Source organism: Thalassophryne amazonica, chromosome 15 (assembly GCF_902500255.1).
Source record: "Thalassophryne amazonica chromosome 15, fThaAma1.1, whole genome shotgun sequence".
NCBI lineage: Eukaryota > Metazoa > Chordata > Actinopteri > Batrachoidiformes > Batrachoididae > Thalassophryne > Thalassophryne amazonica.
Window position 1 is genome coordinate 92316941 of NC_047117.1, and position 23213 is coordinate 92340153.

A 23213-nucleotide genomic window follows, 5' to 3' on the forward strand; every position below is an offset into this window, starting at 1 on the left:
GCGGGGGGAGGGGGGGTGCAAGAAGGACAGACAGCTGGGCTGGTGTGTGTGTGTGTGTGTGGGGGGGGGGGGTTTACGGGGTGATAGCAGCTTACAAATTTAAGGTGATGGGTTTTTTTCTTAAACACATGCAACATGAGAGAGCCGAGCCGTGGCGGTACTCTGATTTAGCTGTTTTAAAGATTTTCTACAAAAGCATCAAACAGCAGAAAGCTCAGAGCCATGTCATAGTACTTGAGTCCGGTCTTGGTCTTGAGAACACCTTTTCCACTTACTCTGCCTCATCTCTCAGTTGAAAGCAGTTCTACTGGATCTTGACTAGGTCTTGGACTAGAATAGGTTCCGCACATTAAACAAAAATTCTAGTTCTTATATTAACAGTTACGTATTAACACACTAAGGTGAGATGTCTGAAGAGCTCAACATCTACGAGGTCTGTTAGAAAAGTATCCGACCTTTTTATTTTTTTCAAAAACTATATGGATTTGAATCATGTGCGCTTGCATCAGCTAAGCTTGAACCTTCGTGCGCATGCGTGAGTTTTTTCACGCCTGTCGGTTGCGTCATTCGCCTGTGGGCAGGCTTTGAGTGAGCACTGGTCCACCCCCCTCGTCGGATTTTTATTGTCAGGGAAATGGCTGAGCGACTGGAGCAGCGCTGAATCAAATTTTTCCAGAAACTGTGCGAGACAGCCAGGTGGAAACCATTCGGAAGATTCAGACGGCTTTCGGTGAGGATACTCTGGGCGTGACACAGATTAAGGAGCATTACAACTGGATTAAAGACGGCCCACACCGGCGGAGGGCGCGCCGCGCTCCGAGTGGCCATCGACAGGCTGAAACGACCAGATCATTTCCAAAGTGAACGCTGTGTTGATCCAGGACATCGTCTGACTACCAGAGAAATTGCAGAAACCAATCGGAAGATTCGAATGGCTTTCAGTGGCTTTTCAGTCAAGTGAGTATCCGAGAAATTGTGTAACAGCTGGGCATGTCACAACTTGTCCAGTGAGACTTCCAACACGGATGTGCTTTTTGTTGTGCGCCATTGCGGCTCTGTCCTGCCGCACGAATTCCTCCGCACGTCTTTCATTACAAAATCTCCTGTAACAGTGGAATGTGCCTCAAAAGTGCTGATGTCCACCTCTTCTGCAATTTCTCTGGTAGTCAGACGACGTCCCGGATCAACACAGCCTTCACTTTGGAAATGATCTGGTCGTTTCAGCCTGTCGATGGCTGCCGTCTTTAATCCAGTTGTAATGCTCCTTAATCTGTGTGACGCCCAGAGTATCCTCACCGAAAGCTGTCTGAATCTTCTGAATGGTTTCCACCTGGCTGTCTCTCACAGTTTCTGGAAAAATTTGATTCAGCGCTGCTCCAATCGCTCAGCCATTTCCCTGACAATGAAAATCCGACGAGGGGGGTGGACCAGTGCTCACTCAAAGCCTGCCCACAGGCGAATGACGCAACCGACAGGTGTGAAAAAACTCATGCATGCGCGAAGGTTCAAGCTTAGCTGATGCAAGCGCACATGATTCAAATCCATATAGTTTTTGAAAAAAATAAAAAGGTTGGATACTTTTCTAACAGACCTCGTACCTCAGAGATTTTTACATCTTCAGTTTTGGTGTACTTTGACTTTATACAGTGTTCATGTTGACATAATGCAGTCTTGCCTCCTTCAAAGACTTTTGACCAAAATCCCAGCATCTTAGTCTTGACTAACATTTGACCCTTTAAGGTTTTGGTCTTGACTCGGACGTGATACAGTGGTCTTGTCACCATCCCGAGCTTAGAGTCACATGGTCCAACGTATATATAAACTTATTTTTGCTGACCTCAATGTTGCATTTTAACAGGCCTGTCTGTTTTTATAACTACTGTCAGATTTGGGTGCAATGTATCAGTGTTTCTTCACAGCGTCTAAGTCAAGAGAACCGAACCAAAATATGCTGAGACACATTTCATGGACGTTTCAGGTTACATTGGTTGTGTTGGACTTTCACAGTGGGTGGGGCTCAGTCAGCTGCCCCACACACGTAGTGACAGTGAACCAGGTGAAGTGGCAAGAACGTGTTCCTCAAAGCTAATGGGCATTTCTACTGATAACGGAGTCATTCCAGCTGGAATGTTTGGAACAGTAATTCCAAATGGACTTGGTTTGAAAGCTGCAGCTCAGGTGAAATGTGGGCGTGTCTTTGACCCCCTCCACGTGCTGAGGTCATTAACACTGAAGCACCTGCATGCTGGATCATGCCCAGAGAAACACGTCACATGAACAAACTGTCATAACTGATGTTCCCTCACAAAGCAAGTGATCCTCCTCATCTGAATCTCAATAATTAACCACTCGTTTGACATAAAGTCATTCCAGCGAGACCCAAGAACCTTCTGAAAAGACCTGGTACCACAGACCTCCTTTATCTTAGCATGAATGACCTCAAACGTGCATGACTGTGGGGCGGATTGTCACCGTTCACCTTCACACAAACACGGGTGAAAGTGCTGCTGAAGAAGATGAAGAGCAGCAGCACTGAAGAGCTGCAAGCTTTAAATTAAATATCAAAGAAGAAAAGCCTTCAATCAAGTGATGTCAGACATTAAATCAGAAACTGCTTCACTTAAGTGTCTGTCCTCATCCTCATCATGACTTCACGGGCGCTGATCAATTCCTGCCTGGCAAAGTTACACAAGCACACCGTCTCTCCCACCGTCCTTATCGGCCTCCTGCGTGCAGAGCGCTGAATGCGCTGTGCGGATGTTAAACGCTCAACACGCCGGTTGCTATTACCTTGTTGATGTAATTATCCATTTGCCCTGTTAAGCGTAATATGATAATGAAACTCTCCACTATCACAGAACAAAGAGCCGGCATCATCCACGGGACTCGGTGAGTCACGCTGGTCCGCGTTCTGCTGCTGACCGTGTCTGTGTGTCCGGTATTTATAACCACTTCATCACCGTCACAAACATGAGGACTGAGACTGGAACGTCTTCCTGTCTCACATCAACACAACGACTCGTCAATACAGAGTGTGTGTGTATGTGTGTGTGTGTTGGGGGGTTGTGAGTGTGGGGAGCTTGTGTGTGGGGGAGGACTGTGTGTGGGTGGGGTGTTGTGTGTGGGGGGGAGGTTGTGAGTGTAGGTGTGTGTATGGGGCACAGATTGTGCAGACTGTGTGTGAGTGTCGGTGCTTTTGTGTAGGGCGGGTTGTGTCTGTGTGGGGAGGCTTGTATGTGGGTGGTTGTGTGTGTATGGGGGATGACTGCGTGTGGTGGGGTGTTGTGTGGGGGTGTGGGTGGATGTTAGGGGCAGATTGTATGTGGGTGGAGGGGTTGTGTGTGTGTGGGTCTGTGTATGAGGGGCTTGTGTGTGGGAGAGCATTGTGTGTGTAGGTGTGTATATGGTGGGAGGACTGTGTGTCTGTGTTGGGGGGTTGTGTGGGTGTGTGTGGGAGGTGTTGTATATGTGGGTGTATGTGGGAGGTGTTGTATATGTGGGTGTATGTGGGAGGTGTTGTATGTGTGGGTGTTGCTTGACGTGAGGATGTTTTGCTTCAAATCACAGAAGCTTCCTTCTTGCTCTGGTCGTCTGACTTCTGTCTTGACTCTTGCAGAGAAGAATAAACCAGAAGCCAACAAAAGCTGGAGTTTTAAACCTAACCAGACCCCACCTACCGAGAGGCAGACTGCTATAGGCTAGTGACTAAACAATAGCTCTAATTAGCACCTATTGTACTCTATGTGGGTGTGTGAGAGGTGTTGTATGTGTGGGTGTGTCTGGGAGGTGTTGTATGTGTGGGTGAATGGGAGTTGTTGTATGTGTGGGTGTGTGTGGGAGGTGTTGCACATGTGGATGTGTGTGAGAGGTGTTGTATGTGTGGGTGTGTGTGGGAGGTGTTGTATGTGTAGGTGTGTGTGAGAGGTGTTGTATGTGTGGATGTGTGTGGGAGGTGTTGTATGTGTGGGTGAATGGGAGTTGTTGTATGTGTGGGTGTGTGTGAGAGGTGTTGTATGTGTGGGTGTGTGTGGGAGGTGTTGTATGTGTAGGTGTGTGTGGGAGGTGTTGCACATGTGGATGTGTGTGAGAGGTGTTGTATGTGTAGGTGTGTGTGAAAGGTGTTGTATGTGTGGGTGTATGTGGGAGGTGTTGTACATGTGGGTGTGTGTGAGGTGTTGTATGTGTGGGTGTGTGTGGGAGGTGTTGTATGTGTGGGTGTGTGGGAGGTGTTGTATATGTGGATGTGTGTGAGAGGTGTTGTATGTGTGGGTGTGTGTGAGAGGTGTATGTGTGAGAGGTGTTGTATGTGTAGGTGTGTGTGAGAGGTGTTGTATGTGTGGCTGTGTGTGGGAGGTGTTGTATGTGTGGGTGTGTATGAGAGGTGTTGTACGTGTGGGTGTGTGTGAGAGGTGTATGTGTGTGTGGGAGGTGTTGTATGTGTGGGTGTGTGTGGGAGGTGTTGTATATGTGGGTGTGTGTGAGAGGTGTTGTATGTGTGGGTGTGTGTGGGAGGTGTTGGACGTGTGGGTGTGTGTGAGGTGCTGTACATGTGTGTGTGGGAGGTGTTGTACATGTGGGTGTGTGTGAGAGATGTATGTGTGGACGTGTGTGGGAGGTGTTGTATGTGTGGGTGTGTGTGAGAGGTGTTGTACGTGTGGGTGTGTGTGTGAGAGGTGTACGTTTGGGTGTGTGTGAGAGGTGTTGTACGTGTGGGTGTGTGTGAGAGGTGTTGTATGTGTGGGTGTGCAGCTCAGTGTCACTTTTTTTTGTCAAGTTTTTGTGACGTTTTTTTTTAAACTCTACTTTAAACTATTAGTAACCCTACTCCCACCCCAACCTTAACCACCCCGACCACCCCCCCGCTTCACTTTTACTTTCTTGCAGCTTCACAGAATGAATTAGAATGAATTTGTGCTGCCGTGATGAAAATGAGGCGCTTTTCGTCACAATATCACAAACCAATAGATTAATGTATATTTCGTGCTGCTGAATCACGACTTGCTGTGAGATTGGGTTCGGATCAGTGTAAAAATATCTGTCTTTTGGATCTTTAGCTGCTCCGACTCTGCAGGTCACACAGAGGTCACGTCCAGTTGATACCTGATAACTAAAACGCTATTGGTGCCGCTGATGTTGGTCCTCAGAACGTCGACTGGAAACAGATTACAGGAAACTGTTTATCCAGAACATCTATAGTCTATAAATAGTCTCCAGGTTGAAGTTTGCGTATTGATAAGGATATTTTGTTTCGGGTGGAATCAGCTCAGTGACAATTCTGCAGGATTGAACTTCTTCTCCTCTGCAGATTTTGAAGTGAGATACAAATTACACCTCGACATCAAAGTACAGTGGGTTTTCAGTGCATCACTTTCAAGTCTGGGATGTATGTTTCTTCCCTCAGATCTGAATGTTTCCACCTCTCTCTGAGAGGAGCGGGACGAAGGTACAGGACGCCCGTCACTTCTCCTCATTACAGCTTCGACACAGGAGCGTTTTATTGATGCGGTGATTGAGGCGTTTGAAATCACAGTGAATCTGCTGCATCCCTGGACTATAATTATGTATGCATCCTCAAAGACGCGTTTAAAGCAGGACTCGCTGTTTGAGAGTTTACCTTCGGGAAAGGCCAATTTAATGTTCAGTTATCACTAATAAAGCTGCTTTCCTGCCGATGATATGAAGAAGCAGAAACTGACAGTGATTGGCAACTCACATGTAAGAGAGGCATAAGAGAAGCACAACTAGAAATAAATAACTCCAGCAACAGTCATTACCTGCAGACCTCTGACACAGTGCACCTGCCACCGCCACAAATCTCACATTTTATTTACTAGTTGGGGAGGCCCTGTGACTACTACTCAGGTGTGACTTATATAATGAAAAATATATAATGAAAAATGACAAGTTTCTTATTTATAACAATTATAATAACTATTTAAATTGCTTTCACAGGAATCAAAGCACTAAAAACTCCAATAGTAAAAGAATAAATGTCAATAATAAAAAGTACATAACAGCAATGCACAAAAAAAAAAAAAAAAATTAAAAATCTGATAAGACAGAAAAGGTGTGACTTATACTCCAGTAAATAGGGTATATTTTTGGCCTCATGTCTGCCTGTAGCCTCAGGGCGGGGAGATGGGTGTAGGCTACAGAACTTACTTGTGGAATGTGGTAAGTTTGAAATCGAACCTGATCAATATATCGATTGGTCTATAATATCAGCCAATATGACCCTTTCATGAACATACTCCTATGAGTATCGGTGTTATTTTTGCTGATATGGAAAGTTTTATTTTACTGAACAATGTAGAAAAACACTTTGATTGCATTGTTTACAATGCTGTCAAGCATGGCTGGGACCACATCACCCCTTGGTCAAATTAGCTCTAAGACACAAAATGACCAGATACTGTTCATTTTCAGTCAGAGTGGATGTTTTACAGTGATAAGAGACAAGCAGCTGCTATACGGCCACCTAGGTGAGGAAAAAATAGATGAAAAGTCTATTTTATTCAAATGCTGAGCGATGCAACATGGAGACTGTGAGTCCAGACATGTATGTATCAGTGCAACCAGTCGGCTCACAGTGCACACGTGACCCCAAAACCCATGTTAACCCATCGTAGTCATTAGCCAACACTTTAAAAGGAATAATTCAAAAGAGTTGGCTGTTTTATGTGATTTGTATTTTGGTCATGTTAACAGTGTTTACGCTAAATGGAAAGAAAAAATTCCCACCATCCATTTCCCCCCACTCATTTTAAACAGTGTTTTCTCTTCATAACGAGATGTTAAGTGTTATTATGACAGAGTGAGTCACTATCATGGGGAGGTGACAATCTGAGCTTGTGATTAAAGGATCCTTGTTCGATTCCCCAGCAGACTGTTGCTTCCAGTGTGTTGAGCTGCTTGAATTTGTGTGTGTGTGTGTGTGTGTGTGTGTGTGTGTGTGTGTGTGTGTGTGTGTGTGTGTGTGTGTGTGTGTGTGTAGAACTGACACTTTACCGATTTGCAGTCTTCAAACTTCCTTTCAAACATGATCCATGTTGTAATAATGGAATACTGGTTTGTAACTTCAGGTAAATATTTAATAATCAAAGTGTAATTGAATCTGTGCTGCCTGATGAATTTGAGATAAAGACGCCACTGTGCGCTGTGTTAGTCATCCGTGACTTCAGCGCTACGTGTCTGTTCAAGTGGAAAGAATCTGGCAAGAAGGACTCGTAAGCGGTGCAGGTCTGTCAGGGGGCAGACGTGTGAGTCCACACGGGGGCTGTGTGGGTCATGGCGGTGGCCCCGGCGGTGGCTGGTACTCCGAGAGCACCGACAGATTGGAGTAAATCTCCCAAATGCAAAACATGTGTGACGGAGCGCTGAACACGCCTCGCGGTACGAGCAGGATTTTCCAACCTCTTTATTCTGACAGAGTTTCAATCAGTTTTATCAAAAATCTGAGGATGGTGTTATAAAAGCAGCCGTTACTAAAAGAGACTGGATCTACTGCGACTGAACAGCCACAGAGTCAAAAGCATAAAAATATATATTAAAATATGGAGTCTGTGACTTAGTTCCTCTTTTTACTTCCCACATTTCTGTGCTTTCCTTTCTGACAACATCTGTAACAGTTTTCAGCAAAGCCAAGTGTGTCACTTTCTAAAAAAAGAAAAAAAAAATGGACACGATTTGTGGTCGTAGTTTATGCAACATACTGGAAAATATGTCAGTTTGCCGGCGGTTTGTAATGCCACTCGGACTGCAGGGAACCGTTCAGGACACGGAAAAACTCCACATCGGTGGGAACGTTACCATGACGAACAGGGAAAGTCTTGACAACATGTGTGAGCAGAACACCCGCTGAGCATGCTGGGTAGTGACAGCACACGTCTGCCACGGCAGACGGAAAGAAAATCCTGACGGCCAGATGTGCAGGCAGCGGAGGCTGCAGCCGCGTTGGGGTTGGGCTTTGTGTTGCTACGGTAACACGTTCACCTGTTAATTAGAACCCAGATAGCATTTCCTTCAGTAAACAGACGCCATGGAAAATGACTCTCTTGTTAGCAACATTTTTGTGAAAAGGCCGTTAAAGAACCGTTGTAACGTTTGAGCCCAGTGCTACCGGCGTTTCCCAGAGGGCGTGGCTACAGGTGTGAAACTCATGCACCAAGTGGGAGTGGCTACAGGCACGAGACATTCCCACGCAGGTCCAGTGGAAGCACTCAGTGCGTGGCGCTCTGACACCCGGAGAGAACCCAGTTGTTCCCCTCAAAGCACCTTGAGTGTTAAAGACGTTGAAGATTCGCTCACAGCTAATTAACGCTGCTGAGCAGGATGTGCTCGTTAAGTCAGAAAAATCATTTTTCACAGTCGACAGGCTTTATTTGTTGACAGAATTCACTGTTTCAAGGATAATTTTGCTTCAGTGAGATGAGATGTGCAGAGAGTACACAGCGGTACTCCAAACCTCCCCTCGTTTACGGCTCACTCTCATCTCTGGTAATTAAGTACTGCAGTACGTTGTTAATGGAGCTGCTCAGAGACGCCCAGTACCATCACTCGGCGCCCGCCTAAACGTCATTCCTGTAGCCACGCCTAGTTTGTATCTTTAGGCCCACCTTCTCCCACTTCTTCAGGCATCTCTCGACCTCAGAGGTGGAGTTCCCAAAAATGTGAATGTCACTGCTGAGAAGGCCGACACTTTCACCACAACAGACCCCCGTCTGATTGCCGAGTCCAGGAAGTCAGCCAGGGCCTGGATCCATGACAATCACAAACCCAGACACGCCGACTCTTCACTCAGCTTCTCAAGTGCTGCAACTGCAAAATCCACAAAAAACACCACATCATCTGCAAAAGTCGACAAAGACACCTGACTCGCCAGACACCATATTATTACCATTTTTAAGGCCACATTTTGGCCATGTGGTGTGGTTTTCTAGGCATGATCCAGCATGCAGGTGCTTCAGTGTTGAGGACCAAAGTGAGAGGAGAACACCAAGGACACACCCATGTTTATCGTAGCTGCAGCAGATGGACCAGTTGTCTGGTTGGGTGGTTGCCGTCCAAGACCCAAGACTATTCCATAGTGCTGTAGATGCAGTGAAGTGCAACACTAGCGTATGCCCCCAGACCTCACCAGTGGGCCACAAGAAAGTCAGGATAATATAGTTTACTGTTACCTAGAATAAGTAATACCAATATCACTATCAGTGATATCTGTAATACTGATGGCGATATCAGTAGTACTGATGGTGACATTGGTAGTAGTGATGGTGATATCAGTACACTGATGGTGATATCAGTAGTAGTGATAGTGATATCAGTACACTGATGGTGATATCGGTAGTACTGATGGTGATATCAGTACACTGATGGTGATATCAGTAGTACTGATGGTGATATCGGTAGTTGTGGTGGCGATATTTGTAGTACTGATGGTGATATTGGTAGTAGTGATGGTGATATCAGTACACTGATGGTGATATTGGTAGTACTGATGGTGATATCAGTAGTAGTGATAGTCATATCAGTACACTGTTGGTGATATTGGTAGTACTGATGGTGATATCAGTACACTGATGGTGATATCAGTAGTACTGATGGTGATATCTGTAGTAGTGGTGGCGATATTGGTAGTACTGATGGTGATATTGGTACACTGATGGTGATAACAGTAGTATTGATGGTGATATCGGGAGTACTGATGGTGATATCGGTAGTAGTTGTGCAGATATCGGTAGTACTGATGGTGATATCGGTACACTGATGGTGATGTCAGTAGTACTGATGGTGATATCGGAAGTAGTGGTGGCAATATCGGTAGTACTGATGGTGATATCAGTAGTACTGATGGTGATATTGGGAGTACTGATGGTGATACTAGTAGTACTAATGGTAATATCGGTATTACCGGCAGAGCATGAGGCTGTGAGCCGCACTGAAGTCCAGCTGAGGAAAGCTACTGAAAGTATCCATGTGTTTCCTGAGTCTCCTTTCAAAATAAAATCATTTTAAACTGTAGATAGCAGCTGCTAGTGGAAGGCTGAAGTGTCGCTGTTTAGCGTTTGATGCTAATTATAGTTCCATATGAGTATGCAGCACTGTTTGCAAAAACTTCTGTCAAAAAATTCCCTCTGCTGCAATGTAACTCTGCAGGAACCCTGATAACGTGTTTATTTTCAGAGTTATTACATGTCATGATGCCTGTAATTACCCTAATTGCCAATGAAGTGGTAAAGCAGTGTACTGTAATCCATGCTGTGTGTTTATCAGTATGTGAGCAAGATAACTAAAAAAACAGCTGGAAGGATTTTCTCCAAAATTTGTGGGAATATTATTCAGGCAGATATCTCAAGATGTTTAACTTTTGGAGAGAATCGGACATAGGTTGTTGTTGTTGTTGTTGTTGTCCATTCAGCTGCTCCCGTTTTTGCTCAGGGTCGCCACAGCGGATACAGCCAGATCCATATTGGTATTTGGCACAAGTTTTATGCCGGATGCCCTTCCTGACTCAACTCCAGTTTTACCTGGAGAAACACACACAGCCACTGGTGTTCCAAAGCGGTCTCCCATCCAAGTACTAACCAGGTCATGCACTGCTTAGCTTCAGAGGTCTGACGGGATCAGACTGACACAGAGCAGATTGGCTGCAGAATCGGACATAGATCAAGGCCCAAAAATACACGGTAAGAAAAACATATTTTGTGCTATATCTCCGCAACCAATAGGCCGAGAGAGATGATCTAAAGTTTATATTAATCAGCAAAATATTTGTGACTGAGTGAAAACACTGAACACTCAAGAGCTTGTATGTACTGCTAACATGACCTATACCACATGGACACGTCTCACTGTGCAGAGCACCATTATGGACAAACGTGGTATCAGGTCGTCCCTGACGTCTCACACATACGTTAACCGTACATACTCAAAGTATCACAGTGGGCTGCGTGATCCAGATAAGGCTGAGATGTGATCATGAAGCCGTGGTGTTTGTTGGATTGGAACAGCATTTGCCTCAAGAAACACAACGAGCGAGAACCACTAATGATGTGTGCAGCCGCCGCCTGCTGTGACGAGACATCCACAGCCGCATGTAACGTTTGAATCCGGCACCAGTTCTCACGTAGAAATGATTTTATTGTCATAATGGAGCTTCTTGCTCCTTCTATTCTGGATGAAAGTGCTGCCCGTCTCTCTGAGGCATGGAGCTTCATGCAGCATCAGCTGGCACTTATGCATCAGCCTCGGGCTGGACAACTCGCAAACCCACACCACCCACGAGCAGAGAGCAGAAACGCAGTGATTAACCAACTGAGGGAATGCACGTGCCCACGGGCCAACGCTGGATTGATCAGCATCCACGGGCCAACGCTGGGCTGGTCAGCGTCCGCGGGCCAACGCTGGACTGATCAGCTTCCACGGGCCAACGCTGGGCTGGTCAGCGTCTGCGGGCCAACGCTGGACTGATCAGCGTCCACGGGCCAATGCTGGGCTGGTCAGCGTCCGCGGGCCAACGCTGGACTGATCAGCGTCCACGGGCCAACGCTGGGCTGGTCAGCGTCCACGGGCCAACGCTGGACTGATCAGCGTCCGCGGGCCAACGCTGGGCTGGTCAGCGTCCACGGGCCAACGCTGGACTGATCAGCGTCCGCGGGCCGACGCTGGACTGGTCAGCGTCCGCGGGCCAACGCTGGACTGGTCAGCGTCCGTGGGCCAACGCTGGGCTGATCAGCGTCCGCGGGCCAACGCTGGGCTGGTCAGCGTCCGCGGGCCAACGCTGGTCAGCATCCACGGGCCAACGCTGGACTGGTCAGCGTCTGCGGGCCACTGAGATGCAGAAAGCGAGTGGACAGACTATCAACCAGACAGCCGGACTCACCGCTGGACAGGCACATGGACTGTGTGAGGGAGCTCCGGGTGATGGGATAAAATCCCTCCTTTAAAAGTCATGAGACGGGTCCAGGGTGGCGTAAACATGAAACACAATTCGCTCCTGCATCACGATGCCCAACTCCACAATGCCCAATTCTACATCATGATGTCAAACTACGTCATGATGTGAAACTCCATGATGTCCAATTCTACATAATGATGTTAAACTACATCATGATTTCAAACTACATCATGATGTCAAACTATGTCATGATGTCAAACTCCATGATGTCCAATTCTACATCATGATGCCAGACTACATTATGTCCAATTCTACATCATGACGTCAATCTCAACGATGTCAAACACTATGATGTCCAATTCTACATCATGATGTCAAACTATGTCTTCATGTCAAACTCCATGATGTCCAATTCTACATCATGATGTCAAACTCCATGATGTCCAATTCTACATCATGACGTCAATCTCAACGATGTCAAACACTATGATGTCCAATTCTATATCACGATGTCAAACTACGTCTTCATGTCAAACTCCATGATGTCCAATTCTACATTATGACGTCAATCTCAACTATGTCCAACACTACGATGTCCAATTCTACATCACGATGTCAAACTACTTCTTGATGTCAAACTCCATGATGTTCAATTCTACATCATGACGTCAATCTCAATGATGTCAAACACAGCGATGTCCAACTCTACACCATGATGTCCAACTCTACATCATGACGTCAAACTCAATGATGTCCAACTCTGCATCACAAAATAATCCCAAATTAAACAGCATATAATACAGAAAAAAGTGTGATTTATATTCTGGAAAAAGTGTGGCTATTTTCCCATATTTAACATTTTTAGTTTGTTTTCAAAAGTTATGTCCTACTAAGAAAAGGGTCATCACAGTTCATTTTTACATGTTGAAATGTTACTAGGAAAGATTCTATACTATGTTTAAACTTACAGCTAAAACCATAAAGAAATGGACCAACAAGCAGAATTGATAACTGCGTTATTATCAATTAAATCCTATCAGCTCCCACCTGCAGCCTCCACTGGAATTTACAGCAAAATCCTCAAAACGCTCCTGACACCCCCCCCCCCCCCCCCCACACACACACACCAATGGCTAAGTGCAATACTGTGATAGTACTACTGCATCTTAATGCTACTGCATGGTAGTTGGGGGGAGTGGGGGGGTATTGGTGCATGCATGGACTACAATCATTACAGTAAGATGCAAATCTATCTATCTAGCTATCTGTCTGTGTCTGTTTGTGTGTGTGTGTGTGTGTGTGTGTGTGTGTGTGTGTGTGTGTGTGTGTGTGTGTGTGTGTGTGTGTGTGTGTGTGTGTGTGTGTGGTGTTGGAGTATTGCAGTAGAACCACACAGTACAGTACTGTAACAGTGCTCAAAGGTGTTCCAGTGTAAAATAAACAGATGTTCTGCACAGAGACGTTGTGACTGTGAGGAAACACACCGTCGGTCTGTGCACCGTGCAGACACACACGGGTCGGACGCACATTCCAACCAGGTGAGGTGAGTGTGTTCGGTTGATAATGGCGACCCGCGCGATCTGTGCACGTGCAAGGCCACGGCGTGTGATTCGGTTTATCTCCACGACGCCAGAAGACTCGGCTGCAGCTCAGTGAGCCAAAACGCTGCACGCTGCTCCGAACCAGCGCGCCCACGTTCTTTAGGGGAGCCGAACCGCATGAGGGACCACGTGAGCAGCCAGGCCAGTTCTTGTGGATTTAAATCCTGGTGTCGGTTGTGAGAATGAACCACACGCTGTGTCGAAGCTCTGTTCAAACCCAGAACCTGCGCGGCCTCCTGGGCGTCGTCAGCCGCCTCAGCAAAGACATACTTGGATTTGGGGAACCTTTTTACATTTTCACTGAAAGAGACACGACATCAATCATTGAAAATCAGAACCTCGGGCGGTACCACACTCACCATGTCTGTGTGGTGCTGAAAAAAGATTAGCCAATTAGCTGATTAGTCATCAATAGAAAAATGGCGATCACCTGGTTGAATAATTGACTGATTATCATTTATTAAAGAGAATTGCTGAACTTTGTGTTGTTGCAGCTTCCTGCGTTTCTCTCTTTGACATGGGTGTCAGTCACATCTTTGGGATTTGAACCGATCACTTTAGGTAGCAGGAAACCAGGTTGGACAGTAGGTTGTCCAAAACATGAAAGGTTGACTGTGTGTCCAAAGTGTCCTGGAACAAGATGCTCAACCCAGACTTGATCCCTGTTCACGCTCAGTGAAGTCAAGTCAGCATCGAGAAGAACCAAAACCATGAAGCGCATCGTCCGCACAAGTAACGGGAAAGAAATGTTCCAGTTTGATTGAGCTCAAAATAACACAACAAAATCCAACATAAGCAATTAATATACAGTTTTTATGAAATCATCATATTTCATCTCATATCTTACATAACAACATATAGAAACAAGACATTTTTAATTTTGTGCACACTAAAGGCTTATCAAATTGTTCCAGCTCGATCAGACTCAGCCATGATATGAAAAAGTAATTGACATAATCAATAATGGATTGATGGCCTTCTGTATTTGCACAATCATATTGGCGACAGTCTGTTGTGATGTTTATGTTCCGTGTGGCCAATAAAAGTTTTGCTGTATGCAGATGACTCTGATCTTTTCAGATGCATTGGAAACCATATAGTAAATGAAGTTATGTTTGAATTTATTTCAGTTTTTTTATTAAATCCATTTTTAATTGGATTTGAGCTGCTAAACCAGTATTTTCTGTTTTATAGCCAGGTTAAAATTGTTTAACAGCATGCTGAAATAAGTTACAATCCAAGTACCTCAATTTTAGCAAGATCTGCCATGATGTGACTTAAGTGATGTTAAACCACAGAACAGAAAGGAAGCTTAAACTGCTTTTAAAATTTCAAATTGCCAGTTTAAATTCATTTTAACTGGAGCTCAGATGTTAAAATCAGTAGTATCTTGTTTATACACTAAAATGGTTTAACAGCACTTTCAGTCAATCCACGATACAGAAGAGTTTAAAACAAGTTACAATCTTATTTTAGCCAGATCTGACACATCTGAAGACAATCTCAGCTACGACATGATTTAACACCTTTTTAAAACATGTTTGAAGGGTTTTAAATGCAGGTTGCATTGCTTTATGTTCATTAAGCATCAGTTAAAACCTCTTTTTCCTCTCAAAATTTTGCCATTTTAATTGAATCTGAGCTGTTATCATTATAGACAGATTATTATTACAACCAGATTATTATTATAGACATATTATTATTATTACAGACAGATTATTATTACAACCAGATTATTACTGCAATGAGATTACTATTATAGACAGATTATTATTACAGCCAGACTATTATTCCAACCAAATTATTGCTACAACCAGATTATTAGGCAGATTATTATTATTATATACATTACAGACAAATTTCAAACATTTATGTCTTTTTAAATCCAGTAATCTCGCGTTTAAAATCATCAGGCAAACTGCAACAAGACCCATTCTGACCTTTGCTCTTTTTAACCGGTGATTTTACTGGTTATTGTTAAAACAATTGTGACTTGTCGGCCGGTTCGGTTTCGGTTCTGAGGTGTGATGTGGTTCCTGTGAGGCCAGACCGTGTCGGGGTTCTCGGGATGCGTCTTACCGGCTGCTGGAGGTGTCGGCTCGCCATCCTCCCGGCCGGTGGAAGATGCTGCTGCCGCCGCCGGTGCGAACTGTCGCCGCCACCGGCTGCGTCGCCCGCCACCCGGTCTCTCTTCTCCCTCAAGCTCGATCCGTTTTGTGTGTCTTCTCCGGAGTCGAGGCTGCTGAAGTTCCAGACGATGAGTGTCTGCAGCAGCAGCACGGTGAGCGCGGCGATCAGCACGGACCGGGACCGGCGGGCCAACCGGCGAGCGCAAGAGCCGCCAGCCATCATCTCAGCGGGGCTGCGCGGAGCTCCGTCCGTCCGTCCGTCCGTCCGTCCGTCCGGGGCTGACGACGGCTGCAAGTACGAGGAGGAGGGAGGAGGCTGAGCTTTACGGCGACGGAGGCGAGGAGGCGCCGCCGACGAGGAGAGGCACAGCGCCACCGTGTGGTCAGAGGCGGAGACAGAGGAGACGCACCGTGTGCCGGAGACGCACCGTGTGCCGGAAAGTCAGCTGCGACATTTGGGACAAGTGATGGTACTACTGGGCATGAGCCAGCCAAGAGGCCACGCCCACCTCCACCTGGCTGCAGGTGAAATACAGATGATGATGATGATTGGCTGCTTTGGAGAAGTGGGCATGGACCAGTTGACTGTCTGAATGGTTGGCATCCAGATCCCAGTATAGGATAGGCACTGGTGCGTGCAGCCAGACCAGACCAGACCTGGAGGGACCACAAGAGGACTCTGAACTGTTTAAGCAGAGCCAAAGAGCCAGAGGGTCCTCGGTTCAAATCCCTGTCAGACTGAAGAATGTGTGTGTGTGTGTGTGTGTGTGTGCGCGCGCACGCGATTTTCAAATGGTTTGAGCTTCTTCTTCAGATGGAAAAGTGCTGCAATAAAGCTGCTCACTGAATAAAAGCCTGAACATTTCAGTCATAAATTAATGTACAAATAAATACCAGAACAGTTATGGAATAAATAAACAAATAAATACCTGAGGTAATCTTCAAATACACCTTGCAGTTATCAAATAAATAAGTAAATAATTAAAGGCCCATGAAATGAATAAATAAATAAATGTTTGAGTATGTTGATCACAAAACACAGGCAGCACGTGTAGTGAGTTGGTCTCATGGTTTGGACTCTTTCGGGGCGTTGAGTTCGTCCCATGTTGCTCTGAGGACGTTTATGTCTCTTATTTAAAGCAGAGACTCGTCGCAGCGGCAGTGATTTCTAAATCACAGCCATTGATTCAAAGGGTTTATATGCAAACTTAGGTCTCAGCTGGACTAACTGTAACATTGTTTTTAGTTTTTTGGAAGTAATGATTCACTTTGATTTCAGGCTTCATTCGGCTGATCTTAAACTCTGAAAAGAAGCTGTTTATTTAAAGGGGTCGTTTTTCAGACACACAAGGACCAAGTTACATCCACCAGACTGTGTGTCGCTCGAAGAAAGAAGACCGTCTCCAGTCCATCTGTCCAAACACAACAGTCCAGTCTCGGTGTATCACAGCCTACACAAAGGTATGGTGGCCATCCAGGGTGGCAGCTGTAGCCAGATAGGGCTCAACAAAAGATGACAATGGAGGTCAACATTTAAAAATGCTCTATTATACTGGAAAGTTAACAAGGTTTTTAAAAGAAATAGTTTGCACCATCTGTCATGCTTTGTTATTCCATTGTGAGGTAACGTAATCACATATCATAGAATCCAATAACCTTGTTTGACTTTGACTTTAGAAACCAAACATTTATCATGGTCAAAACAATTCCATTTGTTAATCTTAATAGCTCAGCCAAAAATTTGCAGCACTTTTTACCACAATTGGAGCAACTTTAGCTTGTAAACCTTGTATTTTCTGAAACTGACCTTTGTCATGCTTTGTGCTCTTTTTCCCACATGACTTCATAAAATTCCACCATAGATAGTTCAAACTGTACCTTTTTGGAATCAGTAATAATAATAATAAGAAGAATGTGATATCTTTTTTCATTTTGACCCCTATGTAATCCTGCCAATAGCTGCCACACTGGATGGCCACCATACATGTGATGTTTTCATTGTCATTTCATGTTTAAACTGCAGTTCACACCTCAATAATGAGCTTGGAGGCTTAATGAAGACAGAGAATATTATTTTCATGAAGATGAAGTAACACGTCTGTGAGCTGTTATTTGTGGTCAAAATATTTTTGTGTTTTTTTTTCAACAAGTGCGGAGCTGAAAGCGTCTGTACGTCTGTGACAGCTGCAGCGACATCAAGTGAAACAGAAAATAAGATAATTACAGGAGGAAAACAAACCAAGCGTGCAGTTTGGCAGCTTTCTGATTTTAGATGATATATGTTCTGTAGGTTTTGAAGTTCTTATTTTTCTCTTCTTCTTACATTCCTGCAGTGAACAAAACAGTGGGATGGCGGCTCGTCGCTCTCAGAGTCGATGGCCTCGTGTGGATCTCGTGGCTTCTAAATCATCACACTGAGACATTCCTGACATTTTCGGAATCTCCTTTACTTGTTTAAAAATGGGCGGAGCTCAGTGTGTGACCAGGTCATCCTCCAAACAAAAGGTCACGGGATTGAACCTCAGTTACTCCTGCTGGTGTCTCAGTGTCCTTGAGGAAGACACAAATTAGACCTCAAATTAGTCTGTCCTGGTTTTGACCCTAACCTGTGGAAATCTAACCACAGAATCACGACCAAAATCAAAAAAACTTTGACCTTTAACAGGATGCCAGCAGATCTATAATCATTCATTCATTCATTTCAAAATATAGCCTTAAAATGTCTTAATTCTACCACACAAATATTTTAAAAAGTGCAAAGGACATATAATATAAAACACATGCTTTTCTAGGGTTTGAAAGAGCCTAGGCATATACCCTGTAGAATGCACTTAGTGGAGACATGCTGCCAGGTCCATAAGTATTTGGACATTGACTCTTTTTTTTTGTTGTTCTTTTTGTGGCGCCTTTCAGCTTTAATTCAAGGGTTTTAACAAGATGATCACATTAACTGTTTATAACAAACATGTGTTATATAGTTCCTTCTTTTTGAGAGATCAAAAGTCATTGGACACCAAACGTGTTATATGCATTATGCATATTGACCCCCCAAAAAACTGTTGACCTGGAGGTCAAAGGTCAAGGTTGCTAGAATACTTAGTTAAAAATCTTGTGAACATAATAACTTGTTTTTAATTTCCCAATACTCACCAAACCTTGTATGTGTATTAAGTATCAAGACCACCAAGAAGCTCAGTTCAGGGTCAAAGGTCAAGGTCACTGGAGCATATTCTGTTAAAATATTCTGAGTGCATTATCTTCCTTCCTAATTGCCTGATTGTCACCAATTGTGGTTTGTGAGTTCAGCATGATGATCCTAGGAAGCCTAATGGTGTTGCAGTTCAAAGGTCAAAGGTGAAAATCACCCAGTAGTACTTTGTAAAAGCCTTCTGCAGAAAAGTCTCACTGGTCAATGATAAGCTTATCGACATTTGACGGAAATACAAGCAGCATGGTACTGTGTGGTAAATCTGCCCGGAGTTAGTTTTTAAAAACTGAGTGATCATGCAAGGAGACTAGTGAGGGAAGCCACCAAGACACCGAGACAACTCTGAAGGAGTTACAGCCTTCTGTGGCTGTGATTGGAGAAAGTGCACAGTGTAATTTTTGGCTGTTGCACCGTCAGTAATCCGGCTTCAGGGTGGGGCAGAGAAGATTTTCCTTAAATGATATGAAATTTCAGCTACAGTTTTCCAGAACGCACATGGGAGACTCGAGCACAGATTTGATCTGTTTTCTTGCATTGACATCCTTCTGTCTTTCAATTAACTATCAATCGTTGACCATTACAGAAAGCGGCCTGACAAACAGACGTGTGCTGTCACAGCGGAGGCACTCCGGTGTCAGATAGCCGTGGAAGCATCAGTCCTTTAATCACACTTAATGAACTGGACAAATCTGTCCCAAAACATCCTCATTTAGAATTTCCTCGCATCACATTATTTGGAAAAACCAGACTTTATTTATGTCACCGGTTTTGCATGACAGGATCCGGTGAGCAGGTAACGCGTATTTAATCCTGTTTGAGTACAGCAGCGTGTCACTGACGATAGTTAAAACACTCTGTTGCTCATGTTCAAGTGTTTAATCTGTATTCTCATCACAAAGCTTCCTGAGAGTATTTTAGCATTTGAAATGCAGTGCAAATTATTAACTTGGTGGTATTTCTGCAGGCAAGTCAAAGAGGCGACGATAAGGCTGCGAACTGCACGCACACAGATAAATGTTGCATTGAATTTCAAACACGTCTTTATGCTCACGGACACTTTAAAGATATTTGAACATCTTATAAATGTTAATTCTTGTTTCGCTAAGGAGAGTGAGGGATAGGAGGCTTCAAACAAACGAAAACTTATTAATTATGACAGAGACGATAAGGAAGGAGGGATGAAGAGAGGTGTCGAGAGAAGGGTAGAAACACACAATGCCCGAAATGGGCGAAAAATGACAGAAGGGTGTGATGAACAGTTAAAAGACAAAAATAGATGTAATTAGAAAGTCGGGGTGAAGACAAAAATGAGAGAGAGAGAGAGGAGGAAAAAATCAAAGGGTGTTTTTTTTTTACGCCTATAGGTCTGCTAAATTAGTAAAGCACAAATAAATGAGCTTCAGCTTAGAGGGAGAAAGAGCACAAAAAAGGCCTCAGTTCTAAGATCAGTGTATAGAGATTAAATCAGCCAGTGAAGGACAGGAAGAGAAGAATGAAGCAGAGACGGCGGTTGGAACATCCTCGGCAGCGTCTCCGCTCATTAGCTGAAGCTCTGTTGCTGAAGGGACCGAGTGGGACAACTGTCTCCACAACGATGGTTACCATCCCCTACAGCCGGCGATGCTGATTTTAATTAGAGCCAAGCCTCTTTGTCACTCTCACACACACACACACACACACACACACACACACACACACACACACACACACACACACACACACACACACACACACACACACGGGTAGAATCTGTTGGCAAAGTCTGTAAAGACAAGAAAAATGGTTTGAGACATCTGAATTCAGATCAGTTCTCAATTAAAATTAAAATTCAAGTTGTTATATTCAAAACAATATTGACTTTGTTTAAATTCTGTAGATTAAATTTATTTAATTCAATTTGAACATTTTAAATCAAAACCCTACCAGTAAGGAAAGGTTGACCAGCGTTGATGTTGGGAACAGTTCCCTGATCTTTGAATCAGTGGATTCCCTGATTGCAGTCAGGAATCAGAGTGGCTGGGGTTGTGATGGTCCTGGATCAAGACTGGATCCAAGCTTTCAGTGACGTCCTTACTGGAATCGGCCATGAGAAGTGTTCATCTTGTAGAGAATGCCGTGCGGTCACATAACTCTGCTGGTGGTTGGCTCTCACTGCGGTATTGTATCACTTCCTGTTCCGGAGCACAGCGGTGTTTTTCTGTGTCTGTTGGCTGTTTGATCTGCGCAGTTAGATTGATCTAGTTATCTAGATTACGATTTGTTTCCCGGTGTAGTCTTTACGTGCCTTAACTAAAGCACTCCTTCTGCTGAATCACCTCTGGATTGTTTGCACATTATTCACTTTGCGTGTTTTTGGGAATCCGCTAGCTTGGCGTAGCTACTAGCTCTTGGCCGATTTGGCATGGTGGCTTCTCCTGTCTCTCCCGCACTTTTCTGCTCTGGGTGTGAAATGTTTGGTTATTCCTCGGCCTCCTTTAGCAGTAACGGTACTTGTAATAAGTGTAGCTTATTCGTAGCTTTGGAGGCCAGGCTGTGCGAATTGGAGACTCGGCTCCGCACCGTGGAAAATTCTACAGTTAGCCAGGCCCCTGTAGTTGGTGCGGACCAAGGTAGCTTAGCCGCCGTTAGTTCCCCCCTGGCAGATCCCGAGCAGCCGGGAAAGCAGGCTGACTGGGTGACTGTGAGGAGGAAGCGTAGCCCTAAACAGAAGCCCCGTGTACACCGCCAACCCGTTCACATCTCTAACCGTTTTTCCCCACTCGACGACACACCCGCCGAGGATCAAACTCTGGTTATTGGCGACTCTGTTTTGAGAAATGTGAAGTTAGCGACACCAGCAACCATAGTCAATTGTCTTCCGGGGGCCAGAGCAGGCGACATTGAAGGAAATTTGAAACTGCTGGCTAAGGCTAAGCGTAAATTTGGTAAGGTTGTAATTCACGTCGGCAGTAATGACACCCGGTTACGCCAATCGGAGGTCACTAAAATTAACATTGAATCGGTGTGTAAATTTGCAAAAACAATGTCGGACTCTGTAGTTTTCTCTGGGCCCCTCCCCAATCGGACCGGGAGTGACATGTTTAGCCGCATGTTCTCCTTGAATTGCTGGCTGTCTGAGTGGTGTCCAAAAAATGAGGTGGGCTTCATAGATAATTGGCAAAGCTTCTGGGGAAAACCTGGTCTTGTTAGGAGAGACGGCATCCATCCCACTTTGGATGGAGCGGCTCTCATTTCTAGAAATCTGGCCAATTTTCTTAAATCCTCCAAACCGTGACTATCCAGGGTTGGGACCAGGAAGCAGAGTTGTAGTCTTACACACCTCTCTGCAGCTTCTCTCCCCCTGCCATCCCCTCATTACCCCATCCCCGTAGAGACGGTGCCTGCTCCCAGACTATCAATAACCAGCAAAAATCTATTTAAGCATAAAAATTCAAAAAGAAAAAATAATATAGCACCTTCAACTGCACCACAGACTAAAACAGTTAAATGTGGTCTATTAAACATTAGGTCTCTCTCTTCTAAGTCCCTGTTGGTAAATGATATAATAATTGATCAACATATTGATTTATTCTGCCTAACAGAAACCTGGTTACAGCAGGATGAATTTGTTAGTTTAAATGAGTCAACACCCCCGAGTCACACTAACTGTCAGAATGCTCGTAGCACGGGCCGGGGCGGAGGATTAGCAGCAATCTTCCATTCCAGCTTATTAATTAATCAAAAACCCAGACAGAGCTTTAATTCATTTGAAAGCTTGTCTCTTAGTCTTGTCCATCCAAATTGGAAGTCCCAAAAAACAGTTTTATTTGTTATTATCTATCGTCCACCTGGTCGTTACTGTGAGTTTCTCTGTGAATTTTCAGACCTTTTGTCTGACTTAGTGCTTAGCTCAGATAAGATAATTATAGTGGGCGATTTTAACATCCACACAGATGCTGAGAATGACAGCCTCAACACTGCATTTAATCTATTATTAGACTCTATTGGCTTTGCTCAAAAAGTAAATGAGTCCACCCACCACTTTAATCATATCTTAGATCTTGTTCTGACTTATGGTATGGAAATAGAAGACTTAACAGTATTCCCTGAAAACTCCCTTCTGTCTGATCATTTCTTAATAACATTTACATTTACTCTGATGGACTACCCAGCAGTAGGGAATAAGTTTCATTACACTAGAAGTCTTTCAGAAAGCGCTGTAACTAGGTTTAAGGATATGATTCCTTCTTTATGTTCTCTAATGCCATATAACAACACAGTGCAGAGTAGCTACCTAAACTCTGTAAGGGAGATAGAGTATCTCGTCAATAGTTTTACATCCTCATTGAAGACAACTTTGGATGCTGTAGCTCCTCTGAAAAAGAGAGCTTTAAATCAGA

At 44.5% G+C, this 23213-nt stretch overlaps 1 protein-coding gene across 1 annotated transcript in view; it reads right to left on the reverse strand.

The window, feature by feature from the left end:
- The window catches only part of xylt1 (xylosyltransferase I), a 176807-nt gene extending 160880 nt beyond the window's left edge, over nt 1-15927 (reverse strand). Inside the window, exon 1 of the mRNA XM_034187600.1 lies at nt 15577-15927. Coding sequence (XP_034043491.1) covers nt 15577-15849 — 273 coding nt within the window. The 5' untranslated portion in view covers nt 15850-15927. The remainder of the gene's footprint in view (nt 1-15576) is intronic.
- Nucleotides 15928-23213: the final 7286 nt, after the last annotated feature.